Source organism: Apis florea, unplaced genomic scaffold, assembly GCF_048593485.1.
Source record: "Apis florea isolate Af1SG1 unplaced genomic scaffold, ASM4859348v1 contig_2153_pilon, whole genome shotgun sequence".
NCBI lineage: Eukaryota > Metazoa > Arthropoda > Insecta > Hymenoptera > Apidae > Apis > Apis florea.
In genome coordinates, this window is record NW_028256536.1 from 718,539 (window position 1) to 736,796 (window position 18,258).

The following is an 18,258-nucleotide window of genomic DNA, read 5'->3' on the forward strand; positions in this document are numbered from 1 at the left end:
CGCGCATAACCGAGAGAAAACACATTTTTCAAAGTACAGAAAAAGATTGAAAACAGCCGAGTCAAGACGTTCACACGCTTATCTTCGATATTGACTGCTATCCCCACCCTAATAGTTGAAACATTGCATCCGTAGTTAATATTTATTTGTGTACCACTTCACTGATATTCAATTTGTCCTCAATAAATATATAACTTGTTATTTGCAAGTAATTAGAAGATAGAAACAATTTTATATTTGAAATATTTGTGGATTAAGACTTGATGTTTCCTTATAGTATATTATATATAATCAAAGAAATAGTAAATAAAAGCGATATAATTAATAACCGAATAGTCGAATTTTTATGAGATATGCGGCATCATAACCGATCAGTGTCGTACGTAGACAGAGGTCGTTAGCACTGTGACGGCCAGAACCAATAATATGCCAGCATGCTTTGGAATCGCATAGCTGCGTGAGTAGTCGACATCGTCCTTACTTTTCTCGATCGATCGACTTACTGCACGCATGTATTCTTTTACGATGAATTTTCATGATCCATCTCTAAATCGACGATATATTTACTAATATTGTTGTTAATTATTATTAACACTACTATTATTAATGCTACTATCGTGATTACAACGCAATGTATTTTTTTTTTCAAGTTACGTTGCGCAGTATGCAATGCATGAAAGAAAATTTTTTTTTCTTTAATTTTTTGATTGACGTAATAGATCGTTTAATATTCAAATTACACATTGGAAAAAAATGAAATGTTCATTTAAAAGCATGTTGAAAACAAGAAGATTAGATGGATAATTTTGCTCGAGGTTGGAATGATGAAAAAAGAAGAATGTTATTACAAACAACAGGAATAAAAAATATAAATATTCTAAGCAAAGTTTTTGTTGGTTTTCTCTAATCTCAATCGTAGACAGTTAACGTGCTAATTATAAACTGAACTACTAAATTTTTGTATATTGAAAATATGTAATTTTGAATATTAAAAAATAACAAAATTTAAAATAATCATAAAAATATTTCATAAATTTTAGAAGCGATGTGATTCAGTTTTATTTTTTTTTTTTTGATATATCATAAATTAATGATTGTCTTATTTTTTTTATTAAAGAAAAAAAATAAATTCATAAAAATTGATAAACACGAAGACTTCAATTTCAAAAATACTTAAAAAAAAAATCTATGGTTTAATTATATCGATATTATTGATGTCAATCGGTAATTTTCCAATGTGTCGCGAAAATTGATCAGTTTGTTCGTACTTTATTTCTGGAAAAACCCATTTCCGCACAGACGATGACATAAATTACTACGACTAATACACTGCTTTGGGTATCTGCAATGACGTCAAGTAATTCCTCTTTTTCGAAGACTTTAATAATTTGCTATGACGCATCATCAATGGAACCATTGACGCAAGGTACGAATAAGATAACACAATTTCTAAAAGAAAAAAGTCTACGAAAAATAAGCCTCGTATAATAAGATTTCATAATTTTCGTTCAAAACCTTGATAACTTTATTTCAAACGAGATATCATTCCAAAAATGATACGTAATATAGAGGTTCGTTTCAACAAACAAGAAAATAATAACGATTTAATTTTTCCTCTGATAACAATTTTTTTCATACCGATCGTAAGCAATATTTCAGATAAGTAGAGCACATAATTGTTCATGTAAAAAATATTTAATATTCTATCACATTTCACAGGAATATAAGGTGTAATGGTATTGAATAATCTACGTCACAAGAAAGAAAAAAATGAATAAGAAAAGTAAATGAAAAATATGCATAACGTCATATCAGACTATTATAAAAATTGAAAGCAGTTCGTAAGTTGGTTTGCAAAAATGACTGATTAGAAATTTTCCGAGAACGAAAAATTTCCGTGTGATGATAAGCATAGAATTAATCGTCCTCGACTACTGCGCGACTGTATTCATAGAAAATAATCTGATTCGTAATGATGAGTCATGTTGAAATCATTCTGATTTAAAATTTCGCAATTTAAAGACGCAATTTCTGTTCAAAAACACGAAATATTTTTTGAACACGTGTAAAAATCTTGTATTTCGCGGCCTAACTCAACTTCTGTTTCCCGCGCTTTTGTACCAACACACAAAATAAACAAAACTCCAGTTATTTTGATTGGTTACACTTTGACGCGCTATCTTGGAGCATCGAACGCGCGTGCACGTGCTGAATCGTCAGAAACAAATCCAAGTGTCAAGAACCGCGCCTATGCTTCGAAGGTAATAATATACACAGCTTGGGATATATATATATATATTGTGTGTGTGTACATATTCATTCTCCAATCGTTTAAGGTTATGTTTGTTCTGAAAAGTAAGTACGGCTTCCGCGAAAAGTATCACTTCGAAAACAGACAAAAACATCGAAGAAATCGTCCATGTTCATTCGCGTAGAATTTCGGGGGCACAATGTTTCGTTTTGACTCGACCGTTGTCCTACGAATGCTTGCTTGTTTCGTCTCTTTCTCCTTTTTCTTCTCTTCTTCCCTCTCTCACTCTTTTTCCCCTTCTTTCCACTTCCCTGTTTATTTTCCCTCTTTTTCGTTCTCTGTTCAATTGTATAAATGTTCATAACACACATACACACTAATTATACAAACAGTGAAAATATAGGAACAACGCGTCAATGAAGGCGTGAGATTGGTTGACAGGCGGCGTCGTAGTCGTTTCTTAACGACACTATGACTGTCATCGACATCGTCATCATTATCGTCATTGTATTAACATTAAAATTTGCAATCGGAAAATTCATGTCGACGCTTCTGTCGAGACGCGAAGAGTGGGAGAAAGCGCGTTTACACGCAGCACGAGGAAGGGGGACGGCGCAAGAAGGGAGAGAGTAAAAAGAGAGGGATAGAAAAAAGGAGGGAGAAAGAGAAAGAGACGCCGGTCTAACATGGCAGACGATGCCATGCAGGCAGGAAAAAACAAGATCTAACGTTTGAGCGTGTGATAGACGGAAAGACAGTTGAGATACACGTGAATAGAGAAAGTATTTAGTGCGTACTCACGTTTTCATGTATCAGTTTGCTGCGTTGCCCTTAACGTAGTTAAGAGAAAAATAACGTGCAGAGAAGAGAGAAAACACCACGCGGGGTCACGCACTCCGTTCCGTGCGGGTCTCGTCAACGGAAAAACAACACCCGGCGTCCTTTTCCGTTCCTGTATTCGTTGTCGATTGACGGAACAGACAAAGTAAACCACCGGCACCACACAACAACAGCGCGTGTGTTACAAAGTGCGTCGCCTTCGCTTGTTGTTTTTGATAATGCAGGTGTTGCACGGGGCGTGGAAGGGTGCGCGGCACATACAAACGTTTTACGCACGAGGATCCTCTCTAACGAGGAGACGTGACGAACAAAATGGCGTTTACCGGACCGCCCGCGCGCGATCAGGTGGAAAATGCCGGAATGCTGCTGCTAGGAAAGATCGACTGACTGCCGAGGTCCGCGGCCCTAAGTGGTTTGACGTTAAGAACGAGCTGAACGAGCAAGAAGGAGAGACAGAGATAGACAAAGACGGAAGGAAAGAAAGAGAGAGACAGCCAGTAAGAGCGAGACAGAGAGGGAGGAGGAAGCGACTGAGAGAACCATCAACGAGTATGAGAGAAACAGAGAAACATCGAGCCTAAAGGAAGGGATGCGCGCGATGGTAGGGGCTGAGGGATGGTTAAAAGCAAAAGAGGGGAAACATCCCACTATTTTCCACTGTCCTCGGACGATTTCGACTACCTTCGATTGCTTTCGACTGTAAGCAGGGCCGTCTCGCATTATGTCTAATACGGGTGGGAATTTTCCCGCTGTTAGAAACAAACGTCGTAAACGTCCTTACGAATCTTATAAATACTTTCAAGTACGCATACATCTCTTTGATATCATTATTTCATATTTCATTCGATATAACTTTTAAATTTAAATTTTTCACTTATAAACAATGTTTTTGCTTTATATATTTTTTTAAATTATTATTATATTATAAATAATGGAAAATATATATATATATATATTTAATTAATAATGCGACATTTTGTATTTTCTATTATTTTCTTCCTCATCATTTCATTCATCATTTTCGATTTCATTCTAAATTTAAATCCTATCTTTTTTCATTCAAATTTCAAATTTTATAACAAATGTCATGTAACGTACAAACATTTTTCATTAACGTTTCACAACATATGTCAAATATTCATTAAAATTCTTTTAAAAAAAAGTGATCTTGTCCATGTATAAAAATAATTGAATGTAAATTCGAAATTTGAAACGAAACATTGAAAGAAATTATGAAGTATAAAAAAATATTTATGAAAATGAATTATATGTATAACGAATATTCAAAATATCAACTTACAGAAAGATAATAAAAATATTTGATTCGAGTTAAAGCGTGTTAGAATATCCCCGGACAATTATTGCATTTAAATATTTCGCGAAGATGGAAAATATGCAATGTTTCGTAGTTTGATAAGTCCCAAGTTAATTACATTCTTAGTTTGTATCGGACATTGCCCATTAAAATGTTTCATAAAACAACGCTGCACCGCCCTAGAACGTGCGATGGCTCGAGGACCGCGTTTCTTTTCCGGCTGCTTCGTTTCTTTTCTTCTTTCCTCCTTTTCTTCGTACCTTCGCCCAGTTCGTTTCGCTTGCTCACTCACTCTTCCACGTTCGCGTTCGACCGTCTCGCGAGGAATTTCTAAAAATCAATATAGGCGCAAAGCGAGGAGGGGCCGCAAAAAAATTCGATATCCCCTTCGCCTCGTTCCTTTTTATCTTTTTTAACGTCTCTACGTTTTTTTCTGCAACGCGAATTGCGCAGTAGAGAGGCTCGTCCCCTTACGGTCCCCAGAGGGAAGGATGGCTATTCGAATCAACTCGATCTTCGAGGAACAGAATTTACGAAGGAAGTGGCTATGCGAATCTACAGGCACTGAAGAAGCGCGGGAGAATTTATTTTCTCAGAAGTGTAGCGTGGCCTCGGTACAGTCTCTGCCGTTACCGGTTGAATAATTTCATCCTTCCGTCCCAAGATAAACCTACGCTCCAGCATGAATGTGACCAAACGTATCACCAACATCGAGTTAGAGCTTCAATGACGAAAGTATTTATTTTTCTCATTTAATATGTTTCTATGGAAATTTTTGTTGTAAAATAATAAAAGAAAAATGAGATATAATAAAATATGAATATTACAGAATTTCAATGAAATCAATTGCAACCAAGATTGAAGAAAGATCATTAATTTTATCCATGAACAATCTGGAAATATTTACGTTTACTTTGCAAAGTACGAGATGAAGCTATTGATCTTCTTTCGAAACTTTCGAAGTTTTGAGTTACATATTCGAATGCGAAATCATAATTAATCCTAGAACGTTGAAAAAGATAAATTTTTGAAAGTGCAAAAGCAAAATGAAGATGTTTGAATTTAAATATAGTGCCACATGTATAAAAGTGCTTTGGAAAGGAATTATTTTGCAAGCAGTATCGCTTACAAAATTCGTGCATTGAGAGTTTTTTTACTCTAAATACAAATACTCGCTCTAAATTTTGTGAGTAATTGTCTAAGGAGTAATTTTTTTAAGTAATTTATCGAGCATGTTAACAAGAATAAAAGCTTGAAAAATTGAAGCATAGTGTATGTGTATATATATATATATAAAATATGTATATATATACACATACATATGATCTAGAAATCAGAATTAAAAATTGGCTGGTCCAATGTAATGTATCGCAGCCAGATGTAACACGAGCACTATACCAAAGGCTGATACCAAATGCTCTTGATGTTCAACTGTGTGTCACAGGAATTATTAGTATGGCTTTTCTTGCATCGGCATTCCTTTGATTAATGATTGATCCTTGTTATATTTCTTCTTAATAAGAGGTAGATTTTCTGTGCCACACAGTCAATATAATAAATCAACATATTGTTCGTTGCATAATTAAATAATGCGTAATTTAAATAAATATTTTTTTAATTTTTATACAAAAAGAGAAATTAAATAAATCCATTCATCTTATTATCGCGCATTGATAACTACTTTTTGAAGCTTCAGTTAGCAGTGCATTAAAGAAATAGTGCTTAATGAAGATTAAAAAAAAAAACAAGAAAATTGATTACCTCTTCTATTAACTTACCGGGAACTTGCTTTTTGGGAAATTTTTTTAATCAGAAACATTTGGAAATTGATATCATAAAGAATATTTAATCAATCCCATGCTTACTGTCAAAAAATAAAAGCTTGGGATTGGTTGATACTCGAAGGTTGAGGATATCTTTTAATCTTCCTACATCGTATAATCATCCTGGTATCAATAATTACTATTTACAATGGTCTTTCTGTATAAGGATGAAGGCTCTATAAATTTTTTAATTTATAAAAATATCATTATATTTGATTTTGCGTTAATTTATATGAATTATTAGCATTGAGAATTAAATTTATAAGTAATAGTATAGCATTATAACAAAATTATCAAACCAATACAAATTATTAAATTATACTAATAAAATAAAAAATTATTGTATGCTTTTTAACGTCAATATTACATACATAAAAAGAAATAAATATCGTAAAAGATAAATTGCTTTCGTTCATTTATGATAAATACATTAAAAAGTATTTTTTTAAAAAGTCTAACAGTCTAATTGAAAAACAATTTATCAGCGGCACGCATTCATATGCACAGCAAGATTACAAAATTGGACTTCTGATCGACGCACTTTATATGCGACATTAAATACAATACGCTTCTAATATATTCTACTGATTGGGTCTGATTGTCGACCGTAATAAAGTTCAACTTTATGCAAAAGAATAATTTTCTTGTTAAGCATGTGAACTTAAAACTTCAAGATAGTATTTCGAATATATGGTAACAAAAAATTTAAGATTATTTATAAAATGAATGTGTATATATATATATATATATATATATATATATATATATAAGATATGAAATATATCATGTGAATTGGTGTAACATAAAAAAAAATATAAATATATATATATATAGTATAACGTAAAAAAAAATAGACTTTCGTTTAATTAGACGATGTATTCAACATTTATAAAAAAGACTCAAAGTTTGCAGTATTCTTTAGCCAATTCTTATTTTTATCGAGATTAAGGTTATTTCGAGGCAAAATTCCAATTTCCAACTGTTGCGCAAATTGTTACGCGCAAACGCAGTTTCGGAGGCGTGGCGATTAACAAAGGGCCCGGAAATGGCCGATAACATGCTGTTTTCTATTTTCCCTCCCTTATGCTCTTCAATTTATCTTCTGCTAAATGGTTTGTCGAAATCCAAATGGCCTGTGTTACAATCAAACCAAACTGATCATTGTAAAGGGATGAACAGCATCTTCCAAATTGACTTTTCCGTTATAGTATTTCCTCTGGAATTTGAGATACACAAATCGTTTTATCACAATAATTACAAAAAAAAAAAAAAAAAAAACATTTTATTTTTATTTTTCTTATTTTATTTTTATATTGGCACGTAATATAACGCATATCGAAATTGATATTTTTAAAAATTTGCACATTTTCACATTAAATAAACTGAATTCGTTAACCTAGAACTGCGAACTATTACTGATATATAAAATATATATTCTACAATCGATCTGTCCAACAATCATACGCATTGCAAACTTTTTTTTTGGGATGCATAAAGATATTTGAAATGAATCGAAGAAAATAAATTGAATATTTTAACTTTTTGTAATCAAGTTTGATAATAATCTAGTTTCGGCGTCACAAAACTGGCACATAAAGTGCAATAGTAAAGTGAACGTAAGAAAAAGTATTTCTATACTATGCGCGGCAAAAATAAAATAATATAAATTTGATTTTTAGAAACATTGTCATTAATAATACTCTACACATTATAGTTTTTAATTAAAAAAAAAAAAAAAAAACTATTTAAGATTTCAGCGCGGTTCATAAATTTATCATGGTAAGCAATAAAAAGTCAGTGAATTTTTGATCATTTTGCATTAATTGTTGATTTGCATTTATTAAAAAATTCTGAAAATAAAACATTAGTTCAGAATTTTTATTGAAATATGGAAAAAGACTACCGCATTTTGTAAAAAATTTCTCAATGTAAAAGATCAAATCGTTCCTAACCTTAAATTGTTGGTTTCAGGATGTATCTGCATTTTCTGAAGATACTTTCGATGTCAAAGATTGGATTAATAAAACATTTAAATCTGTCGAGGCACAAGAAAATAAAGATGTAAGTCATATAATTATAGTAATCTCGATTGCGCGTGTTCTGTTTCTTTTCTCGACACAGTTTTTGACTTTCAGCAGCACTAGTACTTTCAGTCACTAAACTGACTGTTTTTATTGGCGGTCAATGATATTCTTTTTCAAAGATGATATTCTTTTTTATTATGTTGCAGCTTAAAATATAATTATTGGACAAAATATAAATTTCAGAAATTTTTTAACCATGATTTTATATATAAATAAATATTCGAATACGAAATCGTTATAATATTTGGATTTAAATGTTTTATATATTTCCTGATGTTTTGCATCTTTCTATTTTTTTTATTTAAATTTAATTTAATTAAACAAAAATATTATATTAATAGGCATTTGTTTCATCTTTGGTAATGAAGTTGCAATTATACGTGCAACAAGTTAATGGTGCTTTAGAAGAGACTAGTCAATCAGTTCTTTCAAGTTTGCCAAGAGTTTTAAGAGATACACAGTTTTTACAACAAGAAGCTTTAGCTTTGAGAGAGAAAATGGTTGCAGTTAAACAAGAAATAGAAAAGGTTGTGATTAATTCCTTTATCCTCCTTTTTATAATATATATATTTATATCTTATAATATCTATTATTACTATAATAAATTTATTAATTAGGTTGAAAAAGACACTGCTTCATCAATGGCAACATTAGAAAAAATAGATAAAATAAAAACAGATTTACAAACTGCTAAACAAGGTCTACATGAAGCTGATAATTGGAGTGTACTTGCTAATGATGTTGAAGAGGTATAACATGTAACATATATTAAAAGCAAGTGAATCTTTATAAATTTTATCTTTATATTATTTTTAATATTTTAGGTATTTGAATCAGGTGATGTAGAAGCTATTGCAAATAAATTATTCAGTATGCAAAAATCATTAGCTATGCTTGTAAATGTTATTGATTATGAGGATAAAAAATTACAATTAGAAGGATTAAAAAATCGACTAGAAGCTATAGCTAGTCCAAAATTAGTTCAGGCATTTACTGCTGCAAATTTAGGTATATTATATGAATCATATTATATTCTTTCTTATTTTATATTACTTGTATCTAATATTTTTGTTTTAAAATATTTAGAACAATCTAAAGTTTATGTGGATATTTTTAATAAAATAGAACGTTTACCACAACTTCTTAAATATTATCATAATTGTTTGAAAGTATCATTAGGACAAGAATGGCGCCGCACTATTGAATTAGCTCAAGATGAAAATGTTTCTTACTGGTTACATACTTATTATGATAAATTATTATCTAGTTGGAATGATCAGGTAATTTTTATTTTAAAACATGTAATATTCTTTTTTTAAAGTAATATGATTTTAATAAAGGTAAAATGGTGTCATCTTGTATTTCAAAATACTTCAATTGATGTCATAATTGATGTATATGCTGATCTTTTGAAAAGTTTGGATCCAGGCATTCCAGAATGTATAGAATCATTTTTAAAACAACATACAAATGCTATGCAATTATCTTTGTTACTTGAACTTAAACAAATTACAAAGCATTTTGCAATAAATTTACAAGGTGCAATTGAAACATCATCACATGGAAAATTTCAAAACTCAAAACTGTTATCATTGGCACAAGCAATATATGCACCTTATGTTATATATGTTGTAAAATACAATGTTTATGAAACAGCTCAACTTGAACATCAGTTACAATCTATGGGTTCTGCACAAGATGATTTAAGTGATACAATCAATATTCTTTCCCTTAGTATTTCAAGAGTAATGGAATATGCAAATGAAGCCAATAAAAGATGTAAACTCTTTACAGATGGTTGTGGTTATTCTGGCTTATTAAAATCTTTGATTGTATGTTATTTTATAAATAACATTTTAAAATAAAATATCCTTTTTTGTAAGAAAATGTTCGTAAGAAAATGTTTACTTTTACAGAGTTATTTTAATAAATATCTTGAAAAATATCAAGCTGCTATACGACAATTAGAGCGTAAAAAAGTAAAACATGAAGATTGGAATTTATTTCAAATGTGCCTCACTTTAATGCAAACTATAGGTACTTTTTATTTTTTTTTTTAAAAATAAATTTAATATTAATTAAATAAAATTATTAATCCAATTTTAATGCATAGGTGATCTTTTGGGACATGTTCAACAATTTGAAAAATCATTGATAATTGACATTATTGAAGCTAACAATAAGCTACAAAGTACAACTTGTAGTGTTTTCATTCAATATAAAAAATTACTTTTAAATACATCAAATCAAACTGAATTGGAAAATTTGACTGCATCTTTTCAAAAAGGTAATATAAAAATATAAATAAATTTATAAAAATTTCTTGATAAAAATATAAATATTTTTAAAAAAGAAATATTATTACTCATTTAAATTTTTTTATAGAAGATGAAACAATTCTGGATCCAATAATAAAATCTATTAATAAATTATGTTCTGATTTGCATCGTGCAACATATGAAGTAATTTTTGCTCCTATATTTACACAATTGTTATTAGTACAAAAAGCACCAGCTTGGTCAACAGAAGCCAATAAAATGATTCATTTAAGTGCAGATTTACCTGATTATAGTTTTGCACCTCAAGAATATATAACACAAGTTGGACAATACTTAATGACATTACCACAGCATTTAGAGCCATTTTTGCTTAGGGAAAATCCAAGTCTTACCCAAGCCTTAAAAGCTGCAGATCCACAATATACGCAAAGTTCTACTGAATCTGGATTTACTGATATTTTATTAGAAATTATTACTAAAGAAACATGTCAAATGTTTCTAGATCAAACATTAGGAATTTGTCAATTAAATTCTGCAGCATGCAAACAACTTGCAACTGATATAGGTATGTTTGTATAAAATGTTTTTTTTTTATATAAAAAACTTGAATATTAAGAAATACTTTTTTTTTTTTATTTTTTTAATATATGTAATATTGTAGATTATCTTGGTAATGTTTTGGAAGAACTTGGTTTATCTTTATCAGAAAATCTGCAACATATGTCTCTTTTATTAAGACTATCACCTGAAGATTATCAAAACAGCAGTTCAGGATGTAATGCTAGACTTGTAGCTGCTGTTAGACAAATGAGAAATATAACGTTTTCTGCCTAAATAACATGTAATAATTATTAAGTAAATGTAATGAATATAGAAATACTATGTTGTACATTATATAACAAATGGCAATTATGATTTCATAATTTTTATCTGTTTTATGTATAAAAAATTTTTTATACATTTAAGAAAGTGAGATATTCTTGTACAAAAAATGCATTCATATTTTATTAATTACATGCAATATTCCAATTTATAAATATTAATTCTATTAATTTTATACTTTCCATTTTTTGTATGAAAATATTGTCTCATATTATATAAAAATATTTATACTCCTTTTAATATGAAAAAATAAAGTAATAGGAAATATTTCAATATTTAACTATATAAAAAAAATCATATATAGTTAAAACATCGCATATTAAATAAATGATCCAATTATTTATATATGATCAGCAAATAATTATATTATTGTTTCAATATTGCATTTATAACTATATTCATTGCATCATTTATATTTCTGAAAAAATAAAAGTAATAATAATTTTTTTAATCATACCACTCTAAATGTTAATGTATTATTCATGTTCAGAATTAATATATTATTATTTTTAAAATTAAAATTTAAACCTACCTGTCAAAGCAAGTATTATAAAATTGTTTTTGGTAATGCTCTTTGGCTGCTAATGTCACGTTTTTAAGTCTATTAATAGTTGTTTTATCAGTTGATTTAAGCATTTTATATATTACTATCAAAGCAGAAAGCATGTCAATCTGAAAGATATTTGATATATAAATTAATTTAACTAAAGTAATAGATTTTAAACATAATGCAAATATATTTACTTTCGTATAATTTGTTATTGTCTTTGTTAATACTTGTGTGCTCAATTTTTGGTATTTTCTTTTATTTAAAATAATTTTTAATATTTTTTTTGCTAAATAAGGGAATTGAGTAATTAAAATTTTTTCTTCTGTTATACATGAGCATTGTAATATATGTGTTATTTCTGTACTTATATTATTGATAGCAGTATTAAACATAATAGTTATGTATGAGAGATATAAACTTTGATTGTCAAAAGTATTTTTAATAATAGTAAAATATTTTTCAGTTAATCCATTTAATAATTTCAAGTTCTGTAATTAATAATTTAGTTAGTGTAATATATATCTTTTTAAATAATTTGTTACTTACATTTGTATATTTAAATAATTTATCTTTATCATATTTAGTTAGTGTAACCATCATAACACATGCGAAATTTGGTACAATAATTTCTAATAAACTTGGTTCTTGTTTTTCATAAGCCATTTTACTAAAATCTAATAACATTATTATTGTATCAAATGCATTATTCATAAAAATTATACCAATTGCTGAAGATAAACAACTACAATATAAAAGTACAATATCACAGCATAATTTTGAAGTACTATTGTATTCTTTCAATAGATAATTTGATATGTCAAAAGTACTTCTTATTAAATTTATACAAGTTTGATGGTTTTCTATAGTATTCATATCTATCTGCGATATGTGCGGTATTATTGTTCTGTGTTAATAATAAAGGAAATATTTATAATAACAATATTTCATAAAAATTAAGAAATATATAATTAATTTTCATACCTTCTCATCCACAGTAAAATTTCTGAGAATTGTTCTGATGCTTCAAACATATCTTTCTTATATAATATTGAAATCATTGATACATATTCTTTAAAAAATTGCACAATTATATCTTTGGATATCAGACTTTTTGTATTGCACTCGTTGTTTAATTCTTTTTCTATAAAACTTCTTAATCTATATAAGTTTTTCCAAAATTTAAGTATATCTTTATGATATTTATTCATTAAAACTGATTGATATTCATCATGTAATAAATGTTTTAGAATTCGTAAACTTAATTCTAAACCTTTTTCATTAATTTGAAATATATCTGTATTATTAATAACATGCTATAAACATTTAGTTATATTATTTTTTATCATTTTATATATATATATATGTATATATATAAATATATATATATATATGTGTGTATATATGTACCTGATTATTTAAACTTATATTTAAAGATTCTGTAAAAATATTCGTTAATGCAAACAAAATTGTATCTCCTTTATTCCATTTCATAAGAACATGTACAACTGAAAGAATAGTGTCATCAGGAGTATTTGGATTACATAATTGTTGTACTAACATTTCAATAACTTCAATTTTATTGAAAAATAATTTCGAAGGAATTAAAGAAAATAAAAATATTACTGATTCATTTATTGGTGTTTCCTAAAAAAAAAAAATTAGATATTAGAAAAATCTTTATATTCTCATCTTTGAAAAATAAATTATTCTTACTCTAAAATACTTAAAAAATTCTGGTAATGCATTTGCAATTGCTCGTAAAATATTCATTTCTTCTTTATAAAATTTTTCTTCTTTTGTATTTTTAATATTTCCTATTAATAACATAGCAATAACATCAATATATATATATACATCTTTATAATTATCAAGATTTTTATTCCAACTATTTAAAGAATCTGTTAAAATAAACATAATTATTAATTTTAAACTTAATATATCATATATACATTAGACATTACCATTTATATATTTGCTTTTTTTATTATCAATTTTGACCTTTTTATTACAATTTTTATTTAATAATTTCATTAGAGGTAAACATTTAATTTCTTCTTTTATCATAACTAATAGAGTCTCAATAAGTTTGGTAGATATATTCCAACTTATAACAGGTTTAGAATGGAAACAAAATCTTCTAATAGCATTTATATTACTTGTTCCTATATATGCTAATTCATCTATTATTTTATCACAGTGTGTACCATTTAATGATATACGTAACCAAATTAGTTTTATTAATTCTTGTAATAAAAATGTATCTTGAGTAGTCTAAAAATAATACAATTAAATTTATAAATAAAATAAATATAATTAAAAGTAATCATAATAATTAAATTATTTTTATTTATAGTAATCAAAATTTTATTTATTATTGTATACCTCTAAACGATCGAGAACATAAGTCAGAGGTATTATATTCCAAAATGGTATTCCAAGTTGGTTTTGTACATGCCAAAGGAGTTTAATTAGCGCTTCTAATACCGCTTTATCTTCATCATAAATACTGCTTGCAAAATTTGGTAAAAAATCTATGAGTATTCTACGAGATCGTTCTTTAATTAATATTCTTGTTAAACCAATAAAAACATTTGCTCTTATTTTGGAATTATTAGCATTTTTTGTATAATGTAATAAAATATTTAACCAATCTCGAATAATATTTTTTGGTATAAAATTCCAATATTTTTCTAACATCTTAAATAGTTCCTAAAAATATATGTATATTTAAAATATCGAAATATTATATACAATTTAAGACATTTATATATATATAATTTATATTTAAAATAAATAATTTAAGTAAATTAACTTACATTCATAGTAACATTACACACTTCAAAATCTGAATCTTTTAAAAGATCAGTTATTATTTTATAATATTTTTGAAGATAAATTTTATTTCTATCTTTTGAAGCACATGTATATTGTACAGAACTTGTTACAAAAAGAATTTCTACAGCATTACATCTGATGAAAGAACTAGGTGCCTGTGGTAAAAATTTAATTCACTTTACATAAAAAAATGTATATATATATATATATATTTTTTAATACCTTTAAATGTTTCCAAAGCAAAGGTTTACATTGATTGTGAATCATTGATCTAACCACTTGCTGTTTATTATTATGTATAGCAGTAAGAAGTGACAGCAAATTTTTACCAAGTTTTCCTCGTCCAGCAGAATCTCTATATGCCCGAAAGCAATGAAAAATAATATTACATAAACAACTTTCAACAATAAATTTTTTTAATTTTTCAGTTGCATTTAACCATGCTATTACATATAAATCTGCATATGCAACAATATAATTATGTCCAATATTTTGTAATACCACTCTTATATTGTTATGTATTCCCTAAAACAATTATTGTGTTAATATTATGTATAATAAATATTAATATTTAAATATATAATTATACTATACCAATATATATTGTTCTCCAAGTGTAAATAAATGTAATATTAACATTCGACCTTCTTCTAATGACATCACAGTTTTTTCTCGAACAAGTTTAAGCAGTTCTTGTATATCTTCTGCACATTTTAGCAATGTAATAGCAGATCTTATCTCATATAAACGCTTTACATGTTGCTAAAAATATAAATAATTTAATATCACTTAGATTTATGTATAATATATGAATGTAAATATTATTAATTACCAGTGAAGATTTGCAACTTTGAATAAGATATTTCAATGCATTTATTATTACTTTTTCTTTCCATATCATGTTTAACATCCACCATTTTTCCAACAAATATGATATTTCATTCTTAATCTTAAAAAGTTTTTTAAAATTAATATATATATCAAGAAAATAAAATATGATGATTAAATACCAACCTGTTCATCCTTTACATTAAGTAACACAACAGAATGTAGTAACATTATATTTTGCAATAAAATATTGGGTACAAACATTCGTTGTACAATTGTTTCAAGAGCCATTGAAGTTATTGTATGTATCAATTTAACCATAACATTAAATTCCTGAAAAATTATGATATAGATATAGATATAGTATATTCAATAATAATAATAAATATATTTCATAATAATTCAATAATAAAAATAACAACAACAACAACAACAATAATAATAATAGTATGTTATAAAAAAACCATAGAGAACATTTATATGATTATTATTTATATTATAAATAATCTTACTCTTAAATATTTGCCTTTATCATTTGATGCCTGAGTATATAATTTTTGTGCTTTTAGTAGTACAGTTTTCACATGCTGCCATAGTTCACAAAGTTCATCTTCTGATAACAAGACAACATTTTTCACATTGTAATTCTAAAATAATAATTTATTACATTTATATTCCTTATTATATGATAAAACAGATAAAACAAACCTTACTATTTACAAATTTCATTTGAAGATCATCAAAAAAATTAATTAATAGTAATGCAATATATATATTATAAGAATATATACTTTAATAATAGTGTTAATAAAATATATAATTTTTATGCGTTGATAAATACCAATTTTTCACATATGTTGCTAACCGTTGGACTTTTATTTTTTAATATTCGAAAAAGTATTCTATCCCTTGGTAATTCACGTTGACGTAACATTTTTTAAAAATATTATTCAGCTTCGATTTTTAAAATTAAACGTAAATTATTTACGCATTTTATTAAAATCTGAAAAAACGATAGATAAAATGATAAGTTATATCTGATACATAAAAATAGATATTAATTTATTTTTTAATATAATAAAATACAACAAAACAAAGATTTTAAATTTCGTAAAGTATTTTTTGTATTTCTTATTTACATATACTTGTATTATTAAAATAAATAATTATATTTTAAATATATAATAAATTAATAATTAATAATTAATAATTAATATATATAATATTAATAATATAATAATAATAATAATAATAATAATAATAATAATAATAATAATAATAATAATAATAACAAATACATAAATATTACAAAAAAATATTTTAACGTATCTTATATTACGAATATTATGAAATAGTTATAATTTTTGGAAATTAATAAATAATAAATGATGTTATTAAATTATCTTAAAAACAATTTGAAATAAATTTAATAAAATTAACTTAAATATAATTTCTTATTTTAATACATGATTATAAACATAGTATTATTGAATTTAAATTTATGATATTTTACAAAATATAATACACGTGTAATAATATTAAATAAATATAAGTTTTTAGAAAAAAAATACACAAATATTGTAATATTCACTTCATATAATTTAATTACCATCTATTTTCATACAGTAATATTATATAAAAAAAAATTAAATATTTACACTTTTGAATTAAATTTATCATAAAGCTTAATAAAATCTACCACTTTTATTTACTATTTTATGAAAATCGCCATATTGACCGTACAATACAAAATGATTGTAGTTCAGATTTGTTTTTAAAAATTATATTACAATGGATATAATTAGAATAATATATATTATATATGTATGTGTAATTATTTAATAATACTAATATTGATATTAAAATAACCTATAATGCGAAACCGAAGCAACAAATTTACATGATTAACGAAGAAAAAATTATATTTAAACATAGATAAGATATAGTATATATTTTACCAGGGTTGTCAAGAAAATCACTACGCTTTTGCGTTGTAAGAAAAATTCCCTCGTGAGAGGAATTTGCTATATTCTGTCACTCTCTAAGTATGAGTGACAAGTAGTGACAGTCACTCTCTTTCGCACTAATATTTGATTTTTTTTCATTATTTTCTTCTGGTAACACTAAGACCTATGCGAGATATCATTAAGATATGAACAGTAGAGAGGAAACCATTGAGATTAATAGAGAAATACATTATTTGATAAAATGATACAATGCGATGATGCCATGCCATCTATTCGTCATTTCGTTTACTACATAGTACGCTGTATTATCAAATAGATAATATCATCTCATTATCGTGGTGCTAAGTACCATGCGTTAAGAATATTTTAAATATTTTTAATATTTAATATAATGTAAGAAGAAGAATAAAAATATGATGGTAAATTGAAGAATTTTTACAATGCCACAAATAAAATAGATATACAATATAGAGGAAAGCCAATAATAGAAATAGAAAAACATCTGAAAAATCATTTAAGAGATGGCGCTAATTCTTATTTCTTATTCTATCTTACCTTTGAAGAATATCTTTTATGTTCTTTTTATCATTCAAGAGATGGCACA

At 26.6% G+C, this 18,258-nt stretch overlaps 3 protein-coding genes and 1 long non-coding RNA gene across 12 annotated transcripts in view; 2 read left to right on the forward strand and 2 right to left on the reverse strand.

The window, feature by feature from the left end:
- The window catches only part of LOC100871216 (uncharacterized), an 84,345-nt gene extending 80,843 nt beyond the window's left edge, over positions 1–3,502 (reverse strand). Inside the window, exon 1 of one of the 2 annotated variants that reach the window (XM_086915419.1) lies at positions 3,053–3,502. The gene's annotated coding sequence lies outside the window, so the exon portion shown is untranslated. The remainder of the gene's footprint in view (positions 1–3,052) is intronic. The other variant, XM_086915434.1, reaches the window with a different exon arrangement.
- Positions 2,094–11,495, forward strand: Cog7 (conserved oligomeric Golgi complex subunit 7; the record flags this gene model as incomplete). Its single annotated transcript, XM_086915532.1, has 11 exons — positions 2,094–2,261; positions 8,201–8,290; positions 8,655–8,840; positions 8,931–9,062; positions 9,138–9,321; positions 9,400–9,593; positions 9,654–10,145; positions 10,230–10,350; positions 10,427–10,600; positions 10,699–11,157; positions 11,254–11,495. Coding segments are annotated over 11 exons (2,373 nt in total), but the record flags the coding sequence as incomplete, so codon positions are not given.
- LOC147658564 (uncharacterized) lies at positions 2,922–6,631 on the forward strand. 2 transcript variants are annotated; one of them, XR_015294526.1, is made up of 3 exons: positions 3,406–3,893; positions 4,860–5,141; positions 5,236–6,631. It is a non-coding gene; the product is annotated as an uncharacterized LOC147658564 (long non-coding RNA). The 2 variants fall into 2 exon arrangements; XR_015294525.1 differs by lacking the exon at positions 5,236–6,631 and having other exon boundaries at positions 2,922–3,893; positions 4,860–5,227.
- An 80-nt stretch (positions 11,496–11,575) lies between the features above and the next one.
- On the reverse strand, positions 11,576–17,872 carry LOC100872244 (uncharacterized). 7 transcript variants are annotated; one of them, XM_031915131.2, is made up of 17 exons: positions 17,646–17,872; positions 16,529–16,690; positions 16,200–16,334; positions 15,874–16,020; positions 15,692–15,808; positions 15,454–15,621; positions 15,082–15,384; positions 14,841–15,014; positions 14,407–14,733; positions 13,986–14,295; positions 13,738–13,922; positions 13,432–13,668; positions 13,006–13,337; positions 12,571–12,928; positions 12,219–12,512; positions 12,007–12,146; positions 11,576–11,892 (listed from the first exon to the last, which is right to left on the reverse strand). In XM_031915131.2, exons 2-17 carry the CDS (start codon positions 16,619–16,621, stop codon positions 11,841–11,843), a joined length of 3,372 nt encoding a protein of 1,123 aa, XP_031770991.1. In that variant the 5' UTR covers positions 16,622–16,690; positions 17,646–17,872; the 3' UTR covers positions 11,576–11,840. The 7 variants fall into 7 exon arrangements, with proteins under 7 accessions (XP_031770991.1, XP_086771503.1, XP_086771534.1 ...); XM_086915377.1 differs by having other exon boundaries at positions 17,346–17,646; XM_086915408.1 differs by lacking the exon at positions 17,646–17,872 and adding an exon at positions 17,346–17,433 and having other exon boundaries at positions 16,200–16,300; positions 16,396–16,690.
- Positions 17,873–18,258: the final 386 nt, after the last annotated feature.

Bases quoted from the DNA above. Each gene is read 5' to 3' on its own strand.
- LOC100872244 (XM_031915131.2), bottom strand. From the start codon at position 16,621: ATGTTACGTCAACGTGAATTACCAAGGGATAGAATACTTTTTCGAATA. The intron at 15,809-15,873 runs GTTGGTATTTAA...AAACTTTTTAAG, and splicing joins TTAATGTAAAGGATGAACAG to ATTAAGAATGAAATATCATA. The intron at 13,338-13,431 runs GTACATATATAC...AAATGTTTATAG, and splicing joins ATATAAGTTTAAATAATCAG to CATGTTATTAATAATACAGA.